Source organism: Sycon ciliatum, chromosome 12 (assembly GCF_964019385.1).
Source record: "Sycon ciliatum chromosome 12, ocSycCili1.1, whole genome shotgun sequence".
NCBI classification, from domain to species: domain Eukaryota; kingdom Metazoa; phylum Porifera; class Calcarea; order Leucosolenida; family Sycettidae; genus Sycon; species Sycon ciliatum.
In genome coordinates this window covers 2,907,628-2,932,473 of record NC_088654.1, presented here as the reverse complement: position 1 = coordinate 2,932,473, position 24,846 = coordinate 2,907,628, and the positions used below count along the sequence as shown (strand labels likewise).

Sequence of the window (24,846 nt, the reverse complement as noted above, 5' to 3'; positions counted from 1 at the left end):
CCCATAATGTCCAGTGCAATGGTCTCAAACGGCTCGCTGGCTTTAGGGGTCGTCGCAAAAGTTTTCTGTCGTCCCTGAAACGAACATCGTTCATTTCGTACTTGGACCCCCTCCCCTCCCTCTGAAACGAACACAGCTTGCTATGCTGGACGACGAAAATCGCATGCATGTACATGTCATATGCACAGTGTCGGTCGACTTGCGATTTTGGCTCGCACCCCCTCCCCCCCAAACGAATCATGTTCGTTTCAGGGACGACAAAAAACTTTTGCGACGACCCCTTAACATGGGAAAGTTCTGCTCTAGGCAGAGGCCGGGGGTTCTTAAACACTGCACAGACATTACAGTTGCGACAAAACAATGCAGCACTAGTAGACATATTCGGCCAGTAGCACGTTAAGCGGAGTCCAGCTAACCTCCTATCTACTCCAAAGTGACCAGAGGATGGATAATCATGGGCCAGAGCAAGCATCTGATCACGTACAGAGGTAGGCACGACAAGTTGTTTGTATGATTCTTTATCCAGGGTTGCATCAATAGTTCGGTAAAGGATTTCATTGGAAATAAAAAGTTGATTCTGTTGGGTCAAAAGTGTTCGTACAGTACTCAAATCCCCTTGTTGAACAGCTGCACGAGGGCCATCGCCGTCACTACTGCGTGCGTCTAGTAAACGTTTTACGACTAAGCTGATGTCGGGATCCTCTGCGACAGCTGTCTGCCAGGTGGTCAGGTCATCATCATCTAGCCGCACGGTCACGGCACCGACATGGGCCTCCGAAAGGATTTCACCAGCCATGGATAAAATTTCGCTTTCGGGTTTACCTTAATAAAAAACGGGAAAGGGCATCTGCGTTCGCGTGCCGGGCACCAGGATGATGCTCAATTGAAAAATCGTATTCTGCCAAATGCTTATTCCAACGCGCAACTTGACGTTCGGGAGACGTAAAGGAGTCCAATCAAGCCAACGCAGCATGATCGGTACGCAAAAGAAAATGATTGCCAACTAGGTAAGTTCTAAAATGGTAGGTGGCCTAAACTATGGCCAACAACTCTCGACGGGTGATAGAGTAATTACACTCTATCTTGGAAAGGGCTGTACTGGCAAAGGCAATAGGTCTCTCTAGGCCAGCATCATCTAACTGAGAAAGGACTGCACCTAGGCCAAAGTTAGATGCGTCAGTATCCAAAATGAATGGCCGTGCAAAATTAGGGAAGGCCAACACAGGAACGTCAAGTATTTTCTCTCTCAAACTTTCAAAAGCTTCCTGTTGTTTGGTATTCCACACGAACTTGGCACTCTTCTTGGTTAATGCAACAAGAGGGGCATCTTTTTCAGCATACCATTCAATGAAACGGCGATAATAGCCGGTGAAACCAAGGAATACCCGGATTCCCTTAACAGTAGTGGAGGCGTCCAGCAAACAATGGGGGCAAACTTCTCAGGGTTAGCAGCAATACCCTGGGATGAGACTAGAAAACCAAGGTAGGGGACTGGTTGTCTCAAAAGTTTGCATTTGCGGGGTTTAAGCTTCAGACCTGCACGTCGTAAGGCCAAGAGTACTTTACGGAATCGGTCTAGGTGTTCTTTAAAATAATGTGCGTGAGAAAAGGATCACATTATCAAGGTAAATGAGACAGGCATCGAAGGTCAAGCCGCGTAAGGTGGCGTTCATTAACCGTTGAAAAGTGGCGGGAGCATTTGTGAGTCCGAACGGCATACGCGTAAACTGGAATAATCCATCGGGAGTACTGAAAGCAGTTTTCTCTTTGGAATCTACGTCCATGGGGACTTGCCAATAGCCTGACTGAAGATCCAAGGTACTGAAAAAATTCGCACCCCAAACATGATCTAGTGTGTCATCTATCCTTGGGAGAGGATGTGCACCTTTCAGCGTAACTGCATTCAACTTCCGGTAGTCTACACAAAACCGGGTGGAACCATCTGACTTGGCCACTAACACTACAGGGCTAGACCAAGGAGAGTTACTAGGCTCTACCACATCACTATCTAACATGTCTTGGACGTGTTTCCGTACTTCATTTGCCTTGGTAGGGGCTAAACGTCTCGGTGCCTGATTGATGGCACGTGAATTGCCAACACCAATGGTATGGTTCATGGTAGTTGTACACCCGATCTCAGAGTCGTTTTGGGCAATGACATCCGGAAATTCGTTCAGGACATCTGTTAGTTGAGCTAACTGTTCAGCGGAAGCTGAAAAGTCTGATAAATAAAAGAATTTGGCCATGTCAACCGATTGCTGGGGATCAGTGTGCACATTATGGCAAAAATCATGTTCTGGAGGGCGAGTGCCATGGAACAACCTTCCTGCAGCACTAAAATCACTCTCAGCAATAGATGACTTGCACAAAGATCCGAGCCGCGAGTGAGACGGGGCAAGTGCACCCTGTGCACCCAGGCTACACTGCGGGCACCCTACGTAGCTACACCGTCTGTACTGACTTTAGACTAGTGTAGTGTACTTTTTTTGTCAGCATGAATGAACGGTGCAGGGCATGTACATGTACATGATCAGTACCGTCACTGTCTTCAGCAGCTCATGAGTCATGCATGTGCACTTGTAGGGTTAGTGGAAGCAGGTATTGCACTACTCCCTGAGTGGAAGTACATGACTGTATTATTATGTGAAGAGAAGCCAGGCGTCCAAACCAACCCAAAATACTCTTGCCTTATTCTTTGGTGAAATAGTTATAAAAAATTGTCTTACTAAACAACAGTGAGCATAGAAGCAACCTCGATGCACCCAATAATATGGCATCCGGGAACAGCAAGTGTTGCACGAGGATCCCTAGAACACGTCAAGTTCCATGCTACCCGCCGCCATCAAAAGAACGAAGGATAACTGGGCTAGCCTAGTTCATATTCAATGTAACGCTAACGGTACGGGATATAGGAGCCTGTTGGGAAGGCGTGGGTGAGCTGTAAAATCTTTTATCACTCTCTTATTATTGACCCCCACAGAAACTTGTGATCTCTAAGCGGTCAAATATCAGCATATATTTACCGCTTATATTGACCACTTATTATTGACCACTTAGCCCGAGGACGTAGAACTTTTTCCTCAACTTAGAAAAAAATCAGAACTGAAAGAAGAAAAATCTGAAGCCAAATGCTGGGATTTGAACCCAAACTGTCAGATTCTCAGTCAAAGAACTTGGGGAACATACTACAAGAGACAACTGAAAACTTCGGTTTACACAGAAGTAATGTCCAATGTAAACGGCATATGTACATACTATTATACTATTACAATAGTATTCCTTTCTTCCAATAGCAAAGCAAAAACAGTTTTAGGTATGCTATGTCGTGATAAATCTATTATTGCCCTCATAATCGGTCAATATATGAAATATAGACCTCGTAAAAGACCTCGGGGGACCTCGGTCTTTTACTCGTTCTATATTTCATATATTGACCTCTTTAATCGTGCAATAATAGATACGTACGGTTCGCACAGCACAACATACATGCAGCAGTTATTGCGACGGTTAACGTCGATGGACGAGAGTCATAAAGCACAGTCCATGGGGGTTGACGTTTCTGGGCTTCCTTTCCGAAAGGAAAGTTTTATTTCTTCTCAAAAAAGCAGAATCATGCTGATTATACCAGTCTGTTATGAAGACAAGGAAGCAGCCATGGACATTGTGCCATTCTAAAGGAACGACAGGTAAAAGATAAAGCACTTCATCTGAAAACTCAAGGACTATCCATAAATACAGCAAATAATTATCCTAGCCTGGTAATGTCTGTTGTATTATGATGTAATGCATTACGTAGCCATGCAAGAGCATGCGCGAGATACGCATCTCGCAGCTGCCTACTTTCATGCAGGATCCTTTAGATGTCGTTGTTCTTATGATTTGCCTACAATGGCCAAGTGAGAATATAATCCTGTCGTAAACAACTAACTTGTTTACCCCGAAACATGGTGTCAGAAGTAAACTAAATAAACGCCCTAGAATTGTCGCAGTAGCGCCACCGGCGCAAGAGGTAAAATGGCAGAAGCAGCCGGATTTACCCCGCCGTCGATGGATTGGCAAGCCGCAGATTTACCTGACGAATTCGAGCGGTTCCAACAATACTGCCTTCTAGTTTTCCAAGGGCCCTTTTCCGACAAGTCCGACAAGGAAAAGGTCGCCTATGTCATGCTATGGATCGGGAGAACTGGTGTTGATGCTTTCAATAGTTTCGAGTGGGATAATGCAAGCAACAAATCCAAAGTAGCTGCCGTCTTCAAGAAATGTAATAAGCATTTGCAGCCACTGGTAAATGCACGACTGGCTCGGTTTGAGCTTCAGAAATACCGCCAGCAACCCGACGAGTCTGTAGATGATTTCTTTGCGAGGTGTAAGAAGAAGACGTCCAAGTGCAAGTTCAGGGACGCTCAGGAGACTAACGATCGCCTGATAGAACAGCTAATCGTGGGGACGAAGCACTTGAAAGTGCATGAACGCCTGCTGGAGGGTGGTAGTGATTTGACTCTGGACGAAGCGCTTGGCAAGGCCCGTACTAATGAAGCAACACAGCGCCACATGGAGCAGCTGTCCATCGCCACCAGCAGCAGCCGTCTACCTGAAACGGTTCACGCCATTTCCAAATCTGTGGGACACGCAGACTGCGGCAAATGTGGACGAACCCACCACCCAAGCAAGTGCCCAGCGCACGGCTCCACCTGCAACAAATGCGGGAAGGCGAATCACTGGGCAAACGTATGCCGTTCGCAGAGGAGAGACGAGGCACATGGAAGGGGCCAGCAACGTGGACGCTGGCGCCAGAGGAGCCCCAGCCCGCGGGAGGGCTACCCCCAGAGGAGCCCCAGCCCACGGAGACGCTTCGACGCACTGCATTTCGACGCCGTCATCATCGACAGCGTCGAGCGTCACCAACCGCCACTAGAGCGAGAGGTGTTCGCGACCCTCAATGTCAGCCTGGACAACACCAACAGACCGGCCACCTTGAGAGCCAAGGTAGATACGGGCGCCCAGGGCAATATATTGCCGCTGAGAGTGTTCTGCCAAATGTTCCCCCAGCACGTCGGACCAAACGGATACCCAAAGCCGAAGTCCGTGAAGCCATCAAGTACCACCCTCAAAGGGTACGGCGGATCCAAGATAAAGCAATGCGGAACCCGTCCTATTCCGTGCTCTTACGATGGCAAGAGTCAACTCGCTGACTTCTACATCACGGACTGCCCGGGCACTGCTATCATCGGTCTCCCGACAGCGACAGCCCTGCAGTTAGTCACGCTGAACTGCGCTGTCCAGGAGAAGCCAGCGAGCATCCGAGACAAGGACGACCTGATGAAGCAATACCCGAAGTGCTTTGATGGCATTGGGAAATTCCCAGGCAAGTACCACATCACGGTGGACCCCAACGTCGTCCCGGTTGTACACCCTCCACGCCACCTCCACGCCATCGCACTGAGAGACGAGATCAAGACGGAGCTGGAGGACATGATCCAGAACGGCATCATCACCAAGATCCAGGAAGGTGAACCAACAGCGTGGGTGAACAGCCTCGTGTTCCGCCTCAAAGACAACGGCAAGCTACGCCTGTGCCTAGACCCCAAGGACCTCAATCACGCCATCCTGCGAGAGCACCACGTGGTCTCCACCATTGAGGAGATCACCCGGAAGTTGAGAGGTGCCAAAGTGTTCTCGATCGTCGACGTCAAATGTGGGTACTGGAATGTGGAGCTCGACGACGAATCCAGTTACCTCACCACCTTCAACACACCATTCGGGCGCTACAGATTCCTTCGCATGCCATTCGGCCTCAAGATGTCGCAAGATGTCTTCCAAGCAAGGATCGACCAGACGTTCGAAGGGTGGTCAGGCGTCACCAGAATCGCAGACGACATCGTCACATACGGGACGTCAGACGAGGACCATGATCTCAACATGCACCAGATGATGGTTCGCTGCGAACAATCTGGTCTCAAGTTGAACCCAGACAAATGCCGCATCAAAGAGGACAATATCAAGTTCTTCGGCATCATCTGCAGCGCTGACGGAATACAGCCCGACCCGAAGAAGGTCTCAGTGCTGAAGCAGATGGAGCACCCCGAGAACGAGGACGAGCTCCAGACGTTCCTCGCGCTAGTCACGTACATGAGCCCGTTCATACCGAATGCCAGTACACTGACCGCGCACCTGCGTGAGCTGACCAAGCCAGATACACCGTTCGCCTGGACAGACAGCCACCAGCGCACCTTCGACAAGGTCAAGGCCGCCATTTCGACAGAAGTAACGCTCAGTTACTTTGACCCAGGCAAGGCAACGACACTACAAGTCGACGCTTCCATGAAAGGTCTCGGCGCCACTCTGCTGCAGGACGACAAGCCTGTTGCATTCGCCAGCAAGAAGCTTACCGAGACGGAGTCTCGCTACGCCAATATTGAGCGTGAGCTCTTAGCTGTCGTATACGGGTGTGAAAGATTCCACACCTACCTATTCGGTCAGTCATTCACAGTAGATGCCGACCACAAGCCGCTGGAGTCAATCAAGCTCAAGCACCTTCGCGCAGCCCCGCCGCGTCTACAGCGCATGCTGCTGAAGCTGCAGCAGTACGACATGACCATCAAGTACCGCCCCGGAAAGGACATTCCGATCGCAGACGCGCTATCCCGACTGTCGCCAGAGGAAACCGAGCCAATTGAGGACCTCGACGTCAGTGTACACGCCGTGTTCCAGCAATTCAGCGATGCAGCGATGACGAGGATCCGCGAGGAGTCAGCTAAAAACGCCGAGATGTCAGCACTGAAGGAGATGATCTTCAGTGGCTGGCCATCAGAGAGGAGCGCGGTGCCGGCAATTCTGCTCCCGTACTGGAATTTCCGCGACGAGATGAGCACCGAGGACGGTCTCATCCTGAAGAGCAGTCGCGTCCTGATTCCCCCGCCAATGAGGGGGGAAATCCTTAGCAAGCTGCACGCCAGCCACCAAGGCATAGAGAAGACCAAGCTGCGAGCCAGAACGTCCGTCTTCTGGAAGGACATCAACAAGGATATCGAAGCAACTGTCTCATCTTGCACGACGTGCCAGCGCCACCAGAGCAGTCAAGCCAAGGAACCACTGGTGCAGCCCGATATTCCGCCAAGGGCATGGCACACCTTAGGCACGGACCTGTTCTACCTCGGCGGGTCAGAATACCTCATTGCCGCCGACTACTACTCCAAGTACTTTATCACCCGGAAGCTGCCTGCCGGACAAGCGACCAGCAGGGCCATCATCCAGCACCTCAAGGAGATTTTCGGTGAGCACGGCATCCCAGCCGTGCTGAAGTCGGACAACGGGCCGCAATACAGCAGCCATCTGTTCGCGGAGTTTGCTGCCGAATATGGATTCCGCCACAGTACGTCGTCGCCACATCACCCGCAGAGTAACGGGTTTATCGAATCGCAAGTCAAGATCGCTAAGAGAGCTCTCGAGAAGGCAAGGGAGAGCAGGACCGACCCGCACTTAGCACTGCTGTGCATTCGCGCCACCCCAGTGTGCAAGGGCTTACCGTCGCCGGCCGAGATGCTATTCGGTCGTCAGGTACAGGACAACCTGCCTCGCAAACACCAGCGCGACACTCGGGACGAGGCCATCCGACAGAAGCTCGAGGAACGGCAGGACCAGCAGAAAGTACACCATGACCAGCAAGCGCAGTCTCTCCGCCCCCTAGTTCCTGGTCAGCACGTCGGCATCCGCAGCCCGACCATGCACCTGTGGGAACCTGGTATCGTAACCCAGTCTGCCAACGGGCCACGGTCATACATGGTACAGCCTGACCATGGGACAGAAGGGCGGTGCAACCGTACCCACCTCAGAGAGAGGCGGGTCCACTTCCCGCCGGATGCCAGTCTCGCAGGCCCTCAGCCGTCGACGCGCAGCGACATTGGCGAGCCTCAGCCGCCGAGTGACGTGCCGTCGCCGTGGAGCGACGTTAGCCAGTTTCAGCCGCCGTCACCATGTGACGTCAGCAAGCCTGCTGAACCTGCCACCCAGCTGTATCGAACACGGTGTGGCCGCGCAGTCGCACCCAGGTCAATCCTGGATGTGTAGGGCCAGAGAGGCCTCATGGACCTGTTCGCTTATGTCACAGTAGCTGAGGTGCCATTGTTATATTGTACATAGAGCTATTGTTGGATACTATGTCTCTGTATTGTCAGCACGCCGTCGTGTGCCATTCATGATTGTTACCTTGTACATAGAGCTATTGTTGGATGTTATGTTCTATATTGTGAACACGCCGTCATATACGTACGGTATGTTATGTAGGTTGTTAAACTCCTTTATGACGAAGGGGATGTTGTATTATGATGTAATGCTTTACGTAGCCATGCAAGAGCATGCGCGAGATACGCATCTCGCAGCTGCCTACTTTCATGCAGGATCCTTTAGATGTCGTTGTTCTTATGATTTGCCTACAATGGCCAAGTGAGAATATAATCCTGTCGTAAACAACTAACTTGTTTACCCCGAAACAATGTCCAACTCCGTCATGTGAGCCATTCGGTGAGTTATCATGGGAAGCATAATGTTCGAAATGCTGAAATTTGAACAGTTGCAGTTGTGTTCGTCGCCGCACAATGCCATCGCCAGTTCACATTTGAAAATGTAGCCATTTTTACGCTTGTGTCCCTGTACACGGCATGGAAGGCTGAGCAGATTCAACTCTTCCATCGCTTCCTGATCTGTACAGTAGTGCGGTTGCGTTCCCGTTCCTGACACATCGGTCTCCCCTAACCAGCATCATGAGCACTCCAATGGTTCCCGCCGCTCCTTCCGTATCGTCCCAGCGCGCCCCGTCAAAATGTGAATTACTGTAGGCAACGGAGCCAATGTATGATGAAGGCGAATGCACTGTTTGATGATGCTCCAACAAATCCTTTCTGAGACTGAGACCCAGCCGGAGCCGCATCGTCGTCATTACCAGCTAATCATGGGGATTTATAATGTGACTTTCCACCACTCCCTGATTCAATCATATTTTGCGAGCTTGCGCCAAACTGCTTTCTCACTAGAGCCAGGTATTGGATACATATGGCTTCAGTAAGGTTAACAATGCTATGTCTCTGGCCTAAGTCCAAGTCTAGATACAGCTGTTCAGAGTCAGGGCTGATGAAGTGTTCATATCGGAACAAGTGAGACTTCAACAGTAGCTAGTACACATCAGGCCTGAGGACTTCGCAGCGTTTCTCCAGCACACTTGTTCTCTCCTTGAACTCAGATACTACTTGAAGTACTACTAAAGGCCATCTGGCTCTCACACTCAGTCCTTCCACCCCTCATTTTCGTGGTTCGGGCTTCCACTCTTGACTCGGCAGGTTCCTGGCCTCTCCGCAGTCTGTCCTCAGGAGAGGGTCGCTCTGGAGCTAGTGCAGCCGAATCGAAGGGAATCGAGTTCTTTCTCAGACGTCCACAAACTTTCGTTGTGCTTGACTTCGCTTCCACTGCGGGAAAGTTGTCACACTTCAGGACTACGACGTGCTTGTTGCAGCCTACACCAATTATACTAAAATAATATTCCCTCGTTTGTTCTGCCTCCCGGCCGGCCGGCTCGGAAAGGAACGTATGGAATGGGAGCCTCAGTTCCATCTCTCGTCTGCTAGTGCATTCAGGAGCGTAGCAGCGCTTCGGCATGACGACACAAGCCGAATCAAAACAACTCTACTCTCTAGCCAAAAAAATAGCTCAGTGTTCGTCAGGCAAAAAGCGAAACTTCGAAAGTCACGAACTCAAAAGGTGGGGAAGTCAGAGTCAGAGAAGTACAGTCCAGAAGGTCCACTTACCCCGTCTCGAACCCAGACAATCTTTGTGCAAGTCATCTATTGGTTCATACGAGTTTGCAGGGCAAAATTCTGGAGGCCTAGTTCCGTGGAACTGGACCTCCGAGTCAACAATAATATTACTGGGTGGGCACTGTCTCGGAGAGAGGTTTGGGAGGCACTGTCTCGGAGAGAGGTTTGGGAGGCACTGTCTCTCTCCGGAGGATACAGTATTTGAAGTTGATGGATCAACCGCGCCATGCACAGGATGTCCTGTGGGCGAAATATCGTCCAACTCAGCGAACGAAAAAGGGTCCAGTCCATGCCAAGTGGCGATTGAATGATTTTCACGCAATTCAACTGGGGAATTTGATGGATTTAGCAAGCGAACAGGAACTTCACCGGCAACACTCGACCTGACCAAGGTGGAACCAACTAACACAGAACTACATGAGGGGGAGGGCATTCGCTCTACCAATCCAGTAGAGAAAGAGCATGCAATTCCGCCAATAGCAATCATTTCGGAACGAGCTGGAATGTGTACATGCTCCTGCAAAATGACATCACTACCTTCGACTGGGGTCTGTGGCTCCACAGTTCTGCGGGGGATGTACGGGACGAGTGGAGTCGAACTCCCACTCGTCAATGAGCTGTTGTCATCCCGAATTGTATTGCAAGGCCCGCCGACAGGCATGACCACTCGAGGTAAATTGACACGCAACCTTCCCCCCCCCCCCTGGCCCACAGTGCCTCTGGCGCATGCTGACTGCTTCTCGCCAGCTGCCGACTCTGGAATGGCCTGCCCGACTGTATGAAGTCCATAGTATCTGTCCGTGAATTCAAACGCATGCTAGGCGTATTTTTACTTCGGTTAAATGTAATGGCTTTCGTAACCTGCTGATGAGGCTCGATAGAATCATGCTACGATGACCCGACTTGTAAAGTTGAGATCCATTTTTTCTGCTCGTCTTGACCCTGTCTCCCCTCATTGCTACTCCTATTTTCGTATTTTTATTTTCATTTATTTTTCTCTTCATGTCTGACTCTTCTTACTGGTTGTCATCGCTTCCATAATATTGGGTAGAACTGCCCGTTTGCCATGCGAAGTAAAATAAATAAACAACAACAACTCCAGGTCATCGTACACTTACTCAAGTTTAAAACTATGCCATATTTCACTGGGACGTCTGGGCCCAACAAAAAGTCTTCATGCAAATTGGGGACTATGATAGCTGAAAGTTGTAAAGGAGTGCTGGAATGGTCCAACTGCAGGGTAAAGGTCACGGCTCCCGAAAATTCCATGGGGCGGCCCTCTGCAGAATACAGACGTCTTACTCCGAATACGTCTTCAGCACTGTGGGAGTCTGGATGAACATCACACTGTTTTAGGACACTCTCTTTCACGAGTGAAACTGCGGCACTCGTATCAACAAGGATACGGCTGACATGAACAGGAGTGGTTGCACTAGCATCTGGATTAGGAAAGTTAAAGGTACCCGAAACGTAAAAACCACTTGAACGGGCAGAAACATTAGGGATGGTCAGGTCGAGGTATTCATCATCAGTACATGTATCTTCTTCGTGGAGAGCATTTACAGCTTGCAACACGGGCGTGGTATCAAGCGCGAAGACAACGGGCAAAACAGGTGTGTCATCCGCATTTTGATCCATCAACACTTTGAATAGCTAAAAAATTAGGGGTGTTGTGATGGATTTCCGGAGGCGCAAAGGGAAGAAGAGGTTCATCCTCTTCTTCAAACTCTTCTAAAAGTGGGATATGCGCCCCCGAGCCGTCATCACAGCATTCCGTGCATGCGGAGTAAGGGGCACCCAGCGAAGTGTCTGCTAGCACCTCATACTCAACAGTTGAACCCATATCACATTCCCCAGAATGACAATCAGCATCACCCCAAGGCAGAATGGATTCCAACCAACTAGCAGCATTACTTATTTACTTCTATTGTTATCACAAAGAGACGCAAAAGTTGTGTCGACAAGAGATTTGTCATCAGCAGGAACTTCTGACCTACGCCGTCTATATATGGGTATCTTACTGGAACTACGGTACTCTACTCTACTACTTCTTTTAATATCACACTCTTTATACTGCACGGAATTGTGGGTTGTTATAATAGTTATATTAACTGAGCACAAAGAGGACTAAAGTAGAGGACAGAGGCAATTACAAGGAGAAGACAACTCGGAGGACAAGAAGAATAACTGTGAGAACTACTAGGAGAACTCTGTTAGGAGAACGACTAGGAGAACTACACTGCGCAAGCGCAGCCTTCTGGGTATAACCAAGAGTACTCTAATTTCAGAATATTTCGGTGCCCAAAATTTTCGGTAAGAGGGCAACAGGCTAGGTTAGGTGAACAGAAATTTTCGGTACAGAGAAGCAGTTCTCTATTGGAATAAGTGTGTTAGTGTTTGTTCGGTGTATTGAAATTTTAGGTATGAAACAGACGCACCGAAAGTACCGAAAATAAAAGTACACCGAAAATTTGTGAAATTACAGTACCGTAAAATCCCGCCAGAGCGCCCCGTCTCCCCCATCCGCCCCTCCCTGACTTCTTGTCGGGGACGTGATTGATTGTATCTTCAAACGACCCACGTGCCCTTTGCTAGGTTACGACCAATCAGCGGCCTCGGAGAGCGGGCTTTGATTTGCCATCAAAGCCCGCTCCTGGTACGCAAAAACCATCAAAGCTCTATCGTACTGCTCATGCGCACTATCAGTTTTATTGTTTCCTGTGCAGAGTGAGCGCAGAGTTCTTACCTTGCTCTTACCTTTTTTGGAAGTGTCTTACCTAATATGGCCGATTCATCGTCGGAACCAACTGCCAAGCGCCGGTTCGAGTCCGTTTCAGTGCAGGAGGTGGACACTGTGATCACTGAAAGAGTACCGAAGAGCACATCGTCCACCACGAAGGGATGGGTGAAAGTGTTTATGGATTATGCTGCCGACAATGGAACCAATATTGATCTGGCCACGTGCTGCAAGGACGAATTGAATGAAGCACTATGTAAGACTTATTTGGGTATAAGAACACAGAAGAAAGAGTACTACCAGCGGAGTAGTTACCAGGGGTTCAGAGCAGCAATCAATCGCCACCTAGCTGAGACTGACCGTGACATGAATATCTTCACCGATCCTGAGTTCCGCCGTTCAAACCAAGCCTACGACGGAATCCTGAAGAAACTAAAACGGCAGGGCGAACTAAACGCAACACAGTCCAAGGCAATTATCAGTGCCGAGGATTTTGCAAAGATTAACAAGTTGTTTTTGTACTCGAAAGAGCCAAGCAACCTAAATATGGAAGTTTGGTTCTACCTGACGTACCACCATGGCCTCCGGGGACGTGAAGTTCAGTGCCGGCTGACAAAGGAATCCTTGACGCTCTGCAAGGACAACGAAGGCAAAGATTACTACACGTTAAACACGAACTTCAGCACCAAGAACCACCAGGGTGGCGCTTCGGAAAACACGGCAACAAAGCAAGCAGGAAGGATTCAGTGCCCTCAACAAGTGTTGGCGATCAGTATACTTCTACAACACCTGAATCCAGATTGCAACCGTCTGTTTCAACGCCCGCGATGGAACCTACCTCCGCGCGACAGAGTCTGGTACGAGAATGCCCCACTGGGCAAGAATACCTTGGACAACATGATGAAGAGCCTGTCCGAGAAAGTTGGCACATCGCGGATTTACACAAATCACTGTCTCCGTGCTACCTGTGTAACAGTTCTCCAAGAGAACGGGTTTTCTTCCAACGACATAATGTCTGTGACTGGCCACAAAAATGCCCAGTCACTTCTCAGCTACAGCAAGCCAGGCGAGAAGCAGCAGCAGCGGATGGCTACTTGCCTTGACGTGACCGCGTCGACGGCAGCCCCACTTCAAGAAACGACTACGTGGCAGCTGAATCAGGACGCTGCAGACCAACTCGTTGAAAGCTACACGCCAGCTGACCAGCTTGTAACCAGTCAGTCTGCTCCTTCGGACACCGTCGACACTGTTGACCAGCTACTCCTGGGAATGTCTGATAATGACATTTTCGGAGATTTGGCCCTGGCGCCAGTGGCACTACCGCCAGCACCTGTCTCGGCACAGCCATCGGTCTCGTCCGCGTCAACTCTGAATCTGTTTCAGGGAGCCAATTTCCAAGGCGCAACCATCCACTTTATTGTGAATCACAAATAATTCCTAACTCTCACTTGCTCTACTGCTTCGAGTTCCAGTGCTTTACTCATCTATTATATCTTACTCAAAATTTGATTCTTCCATATTTGAACACACGAAATTGAGGTCAAAGTCATGAAAAAAATATCACCACAAAACCATGTGCCAGCGTACAGTTGTAGATCTACGAACTGACCCTGATCGATGCAACCGAAAAGTGATGTTGTGTGGGTGGGATCGTCTGAAGCATATTCAAGCGAGGTACAGTCGGGCTCAGGGAGGCGTAAAATACCGGGAGGCGACACGAGATGCACAACCGCGTCGGATGATTGATTCAGCTCGGGCACGAGTGCCGAGGGAAAATATAGAATCCGCATGAGGTCAAAGCGGCGCAGGTCATGCTCAAAGGACGCGTTCGCTGTTTGGTCCCAAAATCAAAAAAAAATAATCCTGCTCCCAAGGAATCGTCCGAGTGCCAGCAGTTGATTTGGTGATTCTAAGTTTGTGCCTTGACGGGGTAAAGGATGATGGAGCTTGACAGAGATGCCTGCCAAAGTGATGAGTCCACCGTGGAAGATGTAGATGACGCCACGTATCCACTTGGTGACCTGAGTTGTGGAGATGCTCAGCTGTGGACTACTGGTGAGATTCTCTCGTCTGCATTTGTTGGTCTCGTCTCGTCCTTGTGAACACGAATGTATAATCTGTAGCATACTAAGCGCCCCAAACTCACCCGAAAAATGGGAGTCTGCCCATGGTGCATTGTCTGTTCACTATGACATGTGACAGTGTTGAACCTGTGACAGGATATTATTTTATTCGTGTCCTGAAAATTACGTGTTTACCCAGTACGTAAATTGTTGACATTATAAACCTCCGCCCTCAACCCTTGCTTTGCCTATGTTTTGATTTTTTATATTTTTTATTTATTTTTTTATGAAAGTGCACATGCCTACATATAGAATGGAAGAGAAAAACAACAACAACATCAAGAGAACATAGGGGACTACAATGGACGTGTAGGTGCTATTGAGCTGTGCCGGTGAGGTGAAGTGCGCTCCCCCGACCAATGGTCTCGGGATCAAGGCGCACATCACGTACCATGGGGGAAAGGGAGAGAAGAAAAACTTTGTGTGAAGAGTGAGAACCTGAGAGCCAGACAATTATGGAGAGAGGGAGAGAGAGACAGAGAGAGAGAGAGAGAGAGAGAGAGAGAGAGAGAGAGAGAGAGAGAGAGAGAGAGAGAGAGAGAGAGAGAGAGAGAGAGAGAGAGAGAGAGAGAGAGAGAGAGAGAGAGAGAGAGAGAGAGAGAGAGAGAGAGAGAGAGAGAGAGAGAGAGAGAGAGAGAGAGAGAGAGAGAGAGAGAGAGAGAGAGAGAGAGAGAGAGAGAGAGAGAGAGAGAGAGAGAGAGAGAGAGAGAGAGAGGAAGAGAGGGGGCGGGGGCGGGTGAGTGAGGGTGAGTGAGTGAGTGCCAGATTGGTTCAGGAAACTATGGCAATGGACCAGCAGCTGCGTTGCTTTCAGTGGGGGGAGGGGGCAATATGGAGAAGTTAGATCGGAGCTGCTGCCACGCAGAGTAGTGTGCAGGCACTGGATCAGCGAGAAAGGAGCCACGAAAAGCAGTAAAAAGGAAAGAAGAGAAGAAATAAACATTAACGCAAACACATTCTGCACTGAGGTGATTCGAGAGGTCTAGGGAGCAAGGTACAGTTCAGTGGGGTGAAGACAAGGTGATCGTTGTGGGACTGGAGAATGGAACATCGTCAAATTAAGCCATGGAATGCTGTCGCCCACAACCAATCTTGGCGCATCAGGTGCTGACAAATGCGAGACTTGAACGCCTGCATTCCCTTCGATGCCGGAGGTTCCGGGATGGCTTGCTCAGGAATGTCGTTCCATGCCGCAATGAGGATGTAGGGGAATGACCTCAGTAGGTAGTTCGGTGCTGTCCGAGCAAGTGGCCATTGCAACTGGAAAGGGTGGCGAGAAGCTAGTTGTCGGCGGGTTCTTGGAGTAGTTGCATGCGCCGACGGTGGCGGGAGGAGGGCTGTCAGCTGGGGTGGACCCTTAATGTAGTGCAACTTGTACACATATGCAAGCCCTGAGATTGCCCTCCTGAGCTGCAGGCTCTGAAGGATCGTGCCAGGTCCGATAATGCGCATTGCCTTCTCCTGCACCCTGTCATAGCGTGCTAGGTGGGATTGGGCTGCACACATGGTGGCTAGGGGTGCGTACTCCAGGATGGGCCGAATGAACCCCTTATACACGGCACGGCGGCCCTCATGACCCAGAAGCCAAGCGGCACGGCGCAAGAATCCCAGGCGCTGGCTGGCCTTGACAGCGACAGCATGAATATGGCGCTGGAACCCAAGCTTAGAGTCGAACGTATCTCCAAGCAGCTTTAGGTGGTCCGAGTCCGGAATAATCTCGCCGGCAAAAGTGGTTGGTGGAAAGTCAGGGCGCTTTCGAGCATTGCACAAAATCAGGCGCTGGCTCTTGGTGGGCTCGAACTGGATCCGCCATTGCTGGCCCCATGCGGCAAGATTGCTGAGGGTTGTCTGTAAGGATGCTGCCTTCTCCTGGAGGTTGTCGTTTGGTCTGATCAGACTGTACACGGTAGTGTCATCGGCGAAAGAGCTGAGCTTTACTCCATGCGAGAGGCATTGGTCGATATCGGCAGCAAACAATATGAAGAGTGTGGGGCCCAGGACGCTGCCCTGGGGCACTCCGGCAGTGATCGGGTACTTCTTGGAAGCGTGGCTTCCAGTTACCACCTTTAGGCAGCGGTTACTCAGGTAGTCGCGTAGCCAAGAGAGAAGAGGTCCGCCGATGCCTACTCGCTCTGCTTTGTTGAGGAGGCCGACGTGAGAGACGCGGTCAAACGCACCGGCAATATCAATTGCTACTACTGGGACACAGCCTCCCTCAGCTACAACCTGCACCCATTCGCTCTGGAGTGCTGTGAGGAGGTCAGCTGTGCCACGGCCACGTCTAAAACCAAACTGGCTGTCAGGCAGCAGGTCGTTGCGCTCCAGGGAATTGGTGACTTGTTGGTTTATAATACACTCCATGACCTTGGATAAAACGGAGAGCAAGGACACAGGCCGGTAGTTGGATGGCCTAGATCGAGGTGGCTTCTTGTATACCGGGACAACATGGGCGAGCTTCCATTGGGACGGTACAACACCGGCACGAAAGCTAACACGGAACAGTTTCGTGATGGGAGCAGCAAGTTCCTTAGAGCACTCTTTCAATACCCGACACGGAATGCTGTCAGGTCCAGATGCCTTGGATGGGACTAGCCTTGCAAGATGCCGCTGGACTGAAGCTTCTCGGAAATGGACGTGCTCTAATGGCTCGTGGGTCGGAATGGTCACCGCAGGAAGGTCATTGATAGTCAGTTCTCGGTCACCCAAGCTGCACTTCGAGGAGAAATGCTGTGCCAGGCACTCAGCCTTCTCTGCTGAGGTGTGGAACTCCTTGCCATGGCTATCAACTAGCAAAGGAACATCAGCGGAGTTGCGTGTAGCGCCAGTGGCTTTCTTCATGTTTGTCCACCACTGTTTATCACTAAGTGACTGGCAGCTGAGTGTGTGGCGCAGTCGATTGACGCTAGACATATGGGCGCTCTGCTGTGTGCGAACAGCTCGGTTGACAGAAGCAATGAAGGAGGTCTTGAGGTCATCACGGTGCGGGTTCTGCCTCCACTTCTTCCACTGCTTCTCCTTTGCCTCTTCAGCAATGGTGCCCTCTGGAGTCCACCAGTGAGGGTCAGAGGAACGAGTGGTGAAGACTTTGGTGGGGATGTACTGGTCCATGCCTTGCAGAATGGCCGAGGTTAATCGCTCGCAATACAGAGTGGGATCGTCTGACATTATCGACTGCCAGCCGTGACCGCGGTAAAACGCCCTGAGTCTGTTCCAGTCAGCACTATCGTATTTCCACACCTTGCGGGAGGTTGTTGGATCGCGGCGGGCGGAAACTGCTTGGAAGTTGCATATCAAAACGGCATGGTCGGACCTGCCGAGGGGGGCAAGCACGTTGGTTGATACTGGGGTAGTGAAGTCGGAAAGAACTAAGTCTGACGTATTTTCACCGCGTGTTGGATGGTGTACATGCTGGTCGAGGTGGTGGGTTGCACACAACACTTCCAAAGCTTCCCCAGCCACAGTTGTCTTTGTGCTGCGAAGCCACTCCTCGTTGTGGACATTGAAATCCCCAGCCAAGATTATATTGGTGCCAAGGCGGCGAACACCCTCAAGGGCACCATCTAGGTGGTCAATCAGGGACACATCTGACTCGGCACATGACCCTGGGCGGTAGACGGCACCGATCATGACTCCGCTCTCGCATTGTGTGGAGACAGACGCCCACAGAACCTCGTGCGCTGAACATTCCAGGTGGGAGAGGTGCGTGAACGAGAACTCGGACTTAGCCCAGATGACGACACCACCCTCGTTCTCGTTACGGTCCTTTCGAGCAACAGTGTATCCAGGCAGTGAGATATCCGAGTCCAGAATGCCATTTCCTAACTTAGTCTCTGTGACAATAGCGATGTCGACATCGTTCTGGGAAACTGTATGCTGCAGGTTACTCATCTTGTTTGTGATACTGAACGCATTTGTCACAAGGATCCGGAGGGATGGAGCCGGACCTGCTGATGCACTTGGTAATGCAGGTAGAGGGGTGGGAGTGTTTAGCAATGACATAGTAACAGTAGAAATTAGAATGAAAAACAAACAAAAAACGTTGTGAGTGCATAGAGAAACAATGATTGCATGGTCTACTTACGCCAGCCGGGCCTCCGGCTAGGGGGCTTTCTGCTTGAGAAACTTGGCAGCTTCTTTTTGTCTTGCCCGGAACGTTTGTACTCCGGTGATATGGATTGCCTCTGGCGTTTGGATGCTTTTAAAGCGTTAGCAATTAACAGCTCGGTTCGCTCGACATCAGAAGGAGGAGCAGGGGCGTCGTCGTCATTGTCATCCTCGTCCCCCTCCTCCTCAGTGCTGCTGCTGTTATTAGGGATGTCTGGTGCCTCCGACGTGGTTTCGTTGCTCATTCCGCCGGTGCCAGTGGCCCTGCTGTGTGGACTCTCTTCCTCATGGTTTTCTTTTGTGCCTCCCTGTTGTGTGGCGTCGGATGTGGAAGCACAGGGTGGGGACTTCATTGCAGCTTCTTGAACCGAAGTGCCAATGGTTGACTGGTGCTGAGTAAGTCCATGCGAGCCCACGTGTTTTTCAGGTGGGGACTTAGAAGTGGGAGCTTGCACTCCCTGCAAGGCACTAGAGTAGGTGAGTGTGCTCGGTGCAGATGTGTTCGTACCAGTTGAGTTAGAGGTGTCCTGCGCGATGTTTGGGCGAGTTCTACCTCCCTGTTCCAGCTTCGGACAGTTTCTCGCAATATGGGTGGTAGAATCGCATACTCTACAAGTGGGAGATTGATCCTCGTGGAAAACTCGAAATGTGCTCTTGCCGTCGCTGGTACGCACAAAGCTGGGGATGTGCAGATCCATGTAAGAGTGGCAGTGCCACCATGGTGTACAGGCCTATGGAAGGTGAAATAATCCATGGAATTTGCGAACTGCTGACAATGAGACAGGCGAGTGTTACTGAGGCGATGGAGTCATTCCTGCATGTTATCAGGACACAGTTACACAATGCATCAGGTTTTGGAAATCTGCTACGCCAGGAAGTGTGCAGGCTGAAGGCATGCAACGGTGCTGGCATTTCGCAAGCATGGCAACAAGTGCTCTCCAGCATCTCAACAGCTTTTCCCAAAGTGAAGCTCTGTATGGGTTGGTTGCTTGTGTTTATATAAAAATTCGCAAACCGAACGGACTGAACATGTCCAATGACAAGGAAGCGAATGAAGTCCAAATAACCCAGGAATGGGGACAGAGATGGAAAGAAAATAATGGGAACAGAAGGTTCTCGGCAAAGGAAGAAGAGAAAGGAAGGAAAGAAAAAGAATAATGGAGAAGAAGAAGAAGAAGAAAAATCGTGGACACGGCGAGAAGAAAGCTTTTAGCAAAAAGACAAAGAAAAGGATGAAGGAGAAAATGGGGAGACACATCGTGGTCACGGCCAAAGCCGGAGTAGCGGCAGGACACAGTAGACAAAACAACACCAGGAACAAGCACGCATGAAGCATGGGCCATGCCGGCCCAGAAGCGGGAGACCCCGAAAGGAAGAGAGAAGAGAAGAGAAGATAGAGAAATCGAAGCATTGCACATCTACATGTACGCCCACACATCCACACATCCACACATCCACACATCCACACACACACACATCCACACATCCACACATCCACACCTACACCCACAAACACACACACATACATCTACATGTACATACCCACACCTACGCACCAATACACACATACTTAGACACATACCCCCCCCCCACACACACACACGCGCGTGCACACACACACACAACACACACACACACACACACACACACATATGTACATTGACAGCCACACATACAATTGCTTTGCAATGTTCTCAGTTCATAGAAGAAACGGGACTGCGGCAGCACGGAATTGACGAGGAACAGAGATGGAGCGAATACTGCTTGGCAGGTTGTTCCAGCATAGCGCACCCTGGAAGGCGAATATCCCCTTTCCAGAGTTGCTGCGGGCGGGTGGCAGGCAGAGACCCATGCTGGAGTCCAGGCGCGTGGACCGGCCACAAGCTGGCAGTAAGAGAACCTGAAGCTCAGGACGTGCTTGGCCGTAACGGCAGCGCCATGCAAGGAATGCCAGCTTCTGCTTGTACACTTCGGTAACCCGATACAGTGAGAGGCGCTCCAGTAGGTCATGTGCGGATGTCCATGGCGGGCGTCCGAACACTACACGGGCACCAGGGTTTTGCAGAACCTGTAGTCGATGACAGTGCCTGGCTGCCAGAGATGTCGAAAATGCATTTGATCCATATAGAAGATCGGGCATTATGATGGACTGGAAATAAGTTATCCGACCCTGTGTGCTGAGGCAACGCCGCATCCTCCACAGGACTCCGATCTTTCGTGATACACGGTTTGCACAGCGGGTTACGTGGTCATCCCAAGACATGTTGCTATCAAATGTTACGCCAAGGTACCTGGCAGACTCCACAAGAGGCAGCAGGGTCCCGTTACAGTTCACCGAGAGTGGAGTATGCTTCTCAGGTAGGTTCCTGGAAATGGAGATCACCTGGCTTTTGGAAGCATTCAGGATCAAGCCACGGTCGTTTAGCCAGTTAGCAATAGCTGAAGCTGACGCAGGCAGAATTGCAGACACTTCAGACTTAGTCGGTTTGCTGCAAGTGAGACCATTGTCATCTGCAAACTGCAAAGACAAAGCATGTCCAGCAACATAGGGTATTTCCCGAGTGTATATGTTGAACAAAATGGGGCCGAGCACAGATCCCTGTGGCACTCCGCAGGTGCAGTGTATAAGACACAATATGACACAGCTTAAAACAACTGAAGCAGTGACATGTGAATGTTGCACGAGCATGCGTGTGTGTGTATGTGTGTGTGTGTGTGTGTGTGTATATGTGTGCGGCTGTGCCAAAGCCTAGAGTGTTCATTTGCGGCTGTGGCAGGGACTTCAGCGTCGGCCCAATGATCTAACTCGCCACAGGAAATACTGCAACTCCTGATGCTATCATTGCACGGAGCAATGGGCATCCAAAGGTCCAAAGGTGTATGTGTGTTGTGCATTGGTGGTCGATTCACATAGCTTGGCCAGTTGTGTGGATTATACAGTTATCTGGTGCAAGTCTTGATCTGTCTCATCCAGATCTTGTTCGCTATCGTTGCTATAAGAGAAAATCTGTGGGTGCACATCCAGTGCATTTGCAGACGTGCGTTCTTCTCTTGCGACGGGCGTATGCATGGTATGTGTGTGCGTGCGTGTGTGTGTATGCTTCTGTGATAAGTGGATCAAGCAGTATACAGGGTATTCACAGGTATTCGCCTTGAGTGCATTTGCCGATAGTGTGACTTTCGTCGCAGAGAACTTTGCTCAGTCGGTCAGGCGACTCGGCCTTACGTTTCCTGAAGGCAATGTGTTCAGAACACAGTTACTTCAAGAATGAACAGCTATGAACAGTTAAGAAATGACAAATATTGTGTGTAGTTCATGGACAACAATGTGAAACACTTTGAATGCAGAAGAATGAGGATCATATGAGTGGCATCAAATGCTGCATGGATTCTGTTTGATATGCTACTTTTTTCCCTTTCATGGAAAGGTGAGTACATCCTCGAACTTCATCTCGAAACTTCACACAAACCTAGAATGGAACTTGGAAAACATGAAGGGGCCATGGGCATGGTGTGTTCAGTGGAGAACTATTCCGAAAACAGGGTGTCATTCGCACTTACTCAATTCAAATTTGAGTACATTTCGTGAATAACTTACCTTGACATTCCGTCGTCTCCAAAGCAGTGAACTTCCCAAAAAAAATTAAAAGCCACGGCTCAACCTAAGGTTTTGCGTGGTACGTATCAGAAACAACCAGCTTTCGCTCTGGAGATCCAGAATAGGCCTCGAAGAATAGCAAAAACAATTGAGAAAAAGAAGATGACGACGACGTTTCAATCACGCATCAAATTTCGCGGGTCGAGTGCAGCAATCCTCGGATCGTGAAATGTGTGGCGTGTCGCCTCCCGGTATTTTACGACTCCCTGGTCGGGCTTGATGGCTGATCAAAGCTCTCGGGCCGGTCCCTTGGGCTTTGATCAGCCATCAAGCCCTCCGTATCTCGCTTGATTATCTACACCGTATGACTCTGTCACAGTCTGCGATGCCGTACTGTACTGCAGACGCATGCTCTACCCCGTTGGAAATGTACGCAACAGTGCCCACCCTCTTGACCAGGGATCGCACAAACCCTTGTAGTACAGGAGCCAAGTGGGTGAAAACCTAAAGGAAAAAAGGCTCGTTCCGACTTTGAGCGTACCACGATTTTTTTATACAAATCTCGAGACAGTGTCTTGTAGAGGGGGAATCCACTTGTTGTCATTTCTGAAACTTTCTGGAAGGTCGACTTCCAGGGGCTTCTTCTTCCAAAAATACTCGTCGATCGGCTATGACCATGATGACGAGGCCTCGCAAATCTGAAGTAATTTCAAGCATTTTCGAGAACTTTTTGCGTAGAGTGCACCCGTTTTGAATCTTGGGTGCGTACAACCTCATGACGTCAGTACGCTAGTAAAGTCTTTTTCGCTTTCGGAGTTTCGCTGTGACAAGAAAGGAACTAGCAGTCCTTGATCTGTTTTCGACTCCGGGGTTGCACGACCGGAAGACGAAAGAGCCACATAACAGGGTACTGCTCGTCCGATTCCATCTACATGTAGAAAATGTTCTGGTCTGTAGCAAATGAATGAATAAGTTTCCACATGGAAAGAAATCCGGCAACATCCAGCAGTGGTGAAGCAGCTGGGCCCTTTGGCAAGTTTATTCAAGTGATGATTTTGAGATTTTCTGTATTCTCTCGTCGTAGCGATGCAGATTAGGATTACTTGCATCCTTTTTACCCATAGACCAGTAGTAGGTGGTGTCATCGGCCTTTATCATGAAGAGAGCCACTTTCATCGACGGTCTCATCAATTTATCATAAAAGCAGCTGATACTATCGCCTGTTGCAGAGTTCTATTCGACTTAGAACATTACAGGACAGTGACTGGTAATCAACTGCAAAATGGTGCAGCCCTCAGTGATGCAGGTGAGCATCACATGCACATGTGGCATTGAACTGTTTCTGCATGTGCGAACTGTGCCTATTGAAAATGTTACCATTTGGCCGCCCAGGTGGGGGCAATCTCTGGAACTATTAATTTCTTGCCCAAAGATAGTCCTGTACTACATCCCCCGGAGTAGTTTCTTTCAAAGGTCGAAACTCTTCTGGACTAAAGTGACGTGTGTGGACCCATAACTGTGCAATGAAGGTTGTCGGCCTGCGGGTGTATGTGGGTGTGTTGCAGCTATCATTGTTTGCTCTAATTATCCTCTGCATGCAGCCGGGGCCTGCCACCGACTTTAGCTACTCAAGTTCGGAAGTAGCACACGCACCGCTTCAAGGCATGTTGGGCAATAAGACAGACTTGAATTTGCAGCGAGTAAATCCTGGAAATATTGATTGACTCGTGTGGGTTAGTTCAACGAGGGCTTCCTGGCAAGAATACAAGCTCCTGGCTAATCTGCTACATCGGAGTCAAGATGCTGTCGGCAATTCCAAGATGACATGATTGGAACCTGCTAAGACGGCAGGAATTGCGTGATCCAGGTACATGCAGTATCACTGGTCGTTGAACACGGCCGAACCAATGCCGCCCAGGATCAGAGGACAGCTGAGCTTAGCCATATTTAGAGACAGGATATGGATTGTAATTTTGGAAGATAGTAAGCAAGTCGTGGAGCAAACATGTCATGATATTGCCCGTGCTGAGTTTAATATGTTGGCACCTGTCTTGGTCTGGAGGAAAGCAGAACTTTTAGGCAGCACCGGAATATAACCAAGCAGAAGAGATGCACGTAGGAGCGTTAAATCCCGCGGTACCAATTAGCCTTTGATTTTCCGGGCCTTTGTACCTCGTGTGCACTGCGTTCTGCCCACCAAATGCAAGAGGCAGTGTAACAGGTAAAAGGCCCACTGCCGTTCTGTATATGCTGTACTACAAAATTTTATAGTTTGAACATTACCATGTACATGTACGTCTCCAATGCGGTGAACCCTTTGATAGGCCTGGCTTTGGTTCATCCTACTAAATATCGCTATTATTATGACGTGCGCTGTTTTCTCATAATTATGATATCAGTATAGACAAATCCCTTTTTGTTGGTGCATTACAGTTCATTCCCCATTCTTGTAGATTTAGACACAAGTACAGACTACAT

At 49.8% G+C, this 24,846-nt stretch overlaps 1 protein-coding gene across 1 annotated transcript; it reads left to right on the top strand.

Moving 5' to 3' along the window:
• Window positions 1-4,014: 4,014 nt before the first annotated feature.
• Window positions 4,015-8,067, top strand: LOC135828722 (uncharacterized protein K02A2.6-like). The gene has a single exon (XM_065341145.1). It carries the CDS (start codon window positions 4,015-4,017, stop codon window positions 8,065-8,067), a length of 4,053 nt encoding a protein of 1,350 aa, XP_065197217.1.
• Window positions 8,068-24,846: the final 16,779 nt, after the last annotated feature.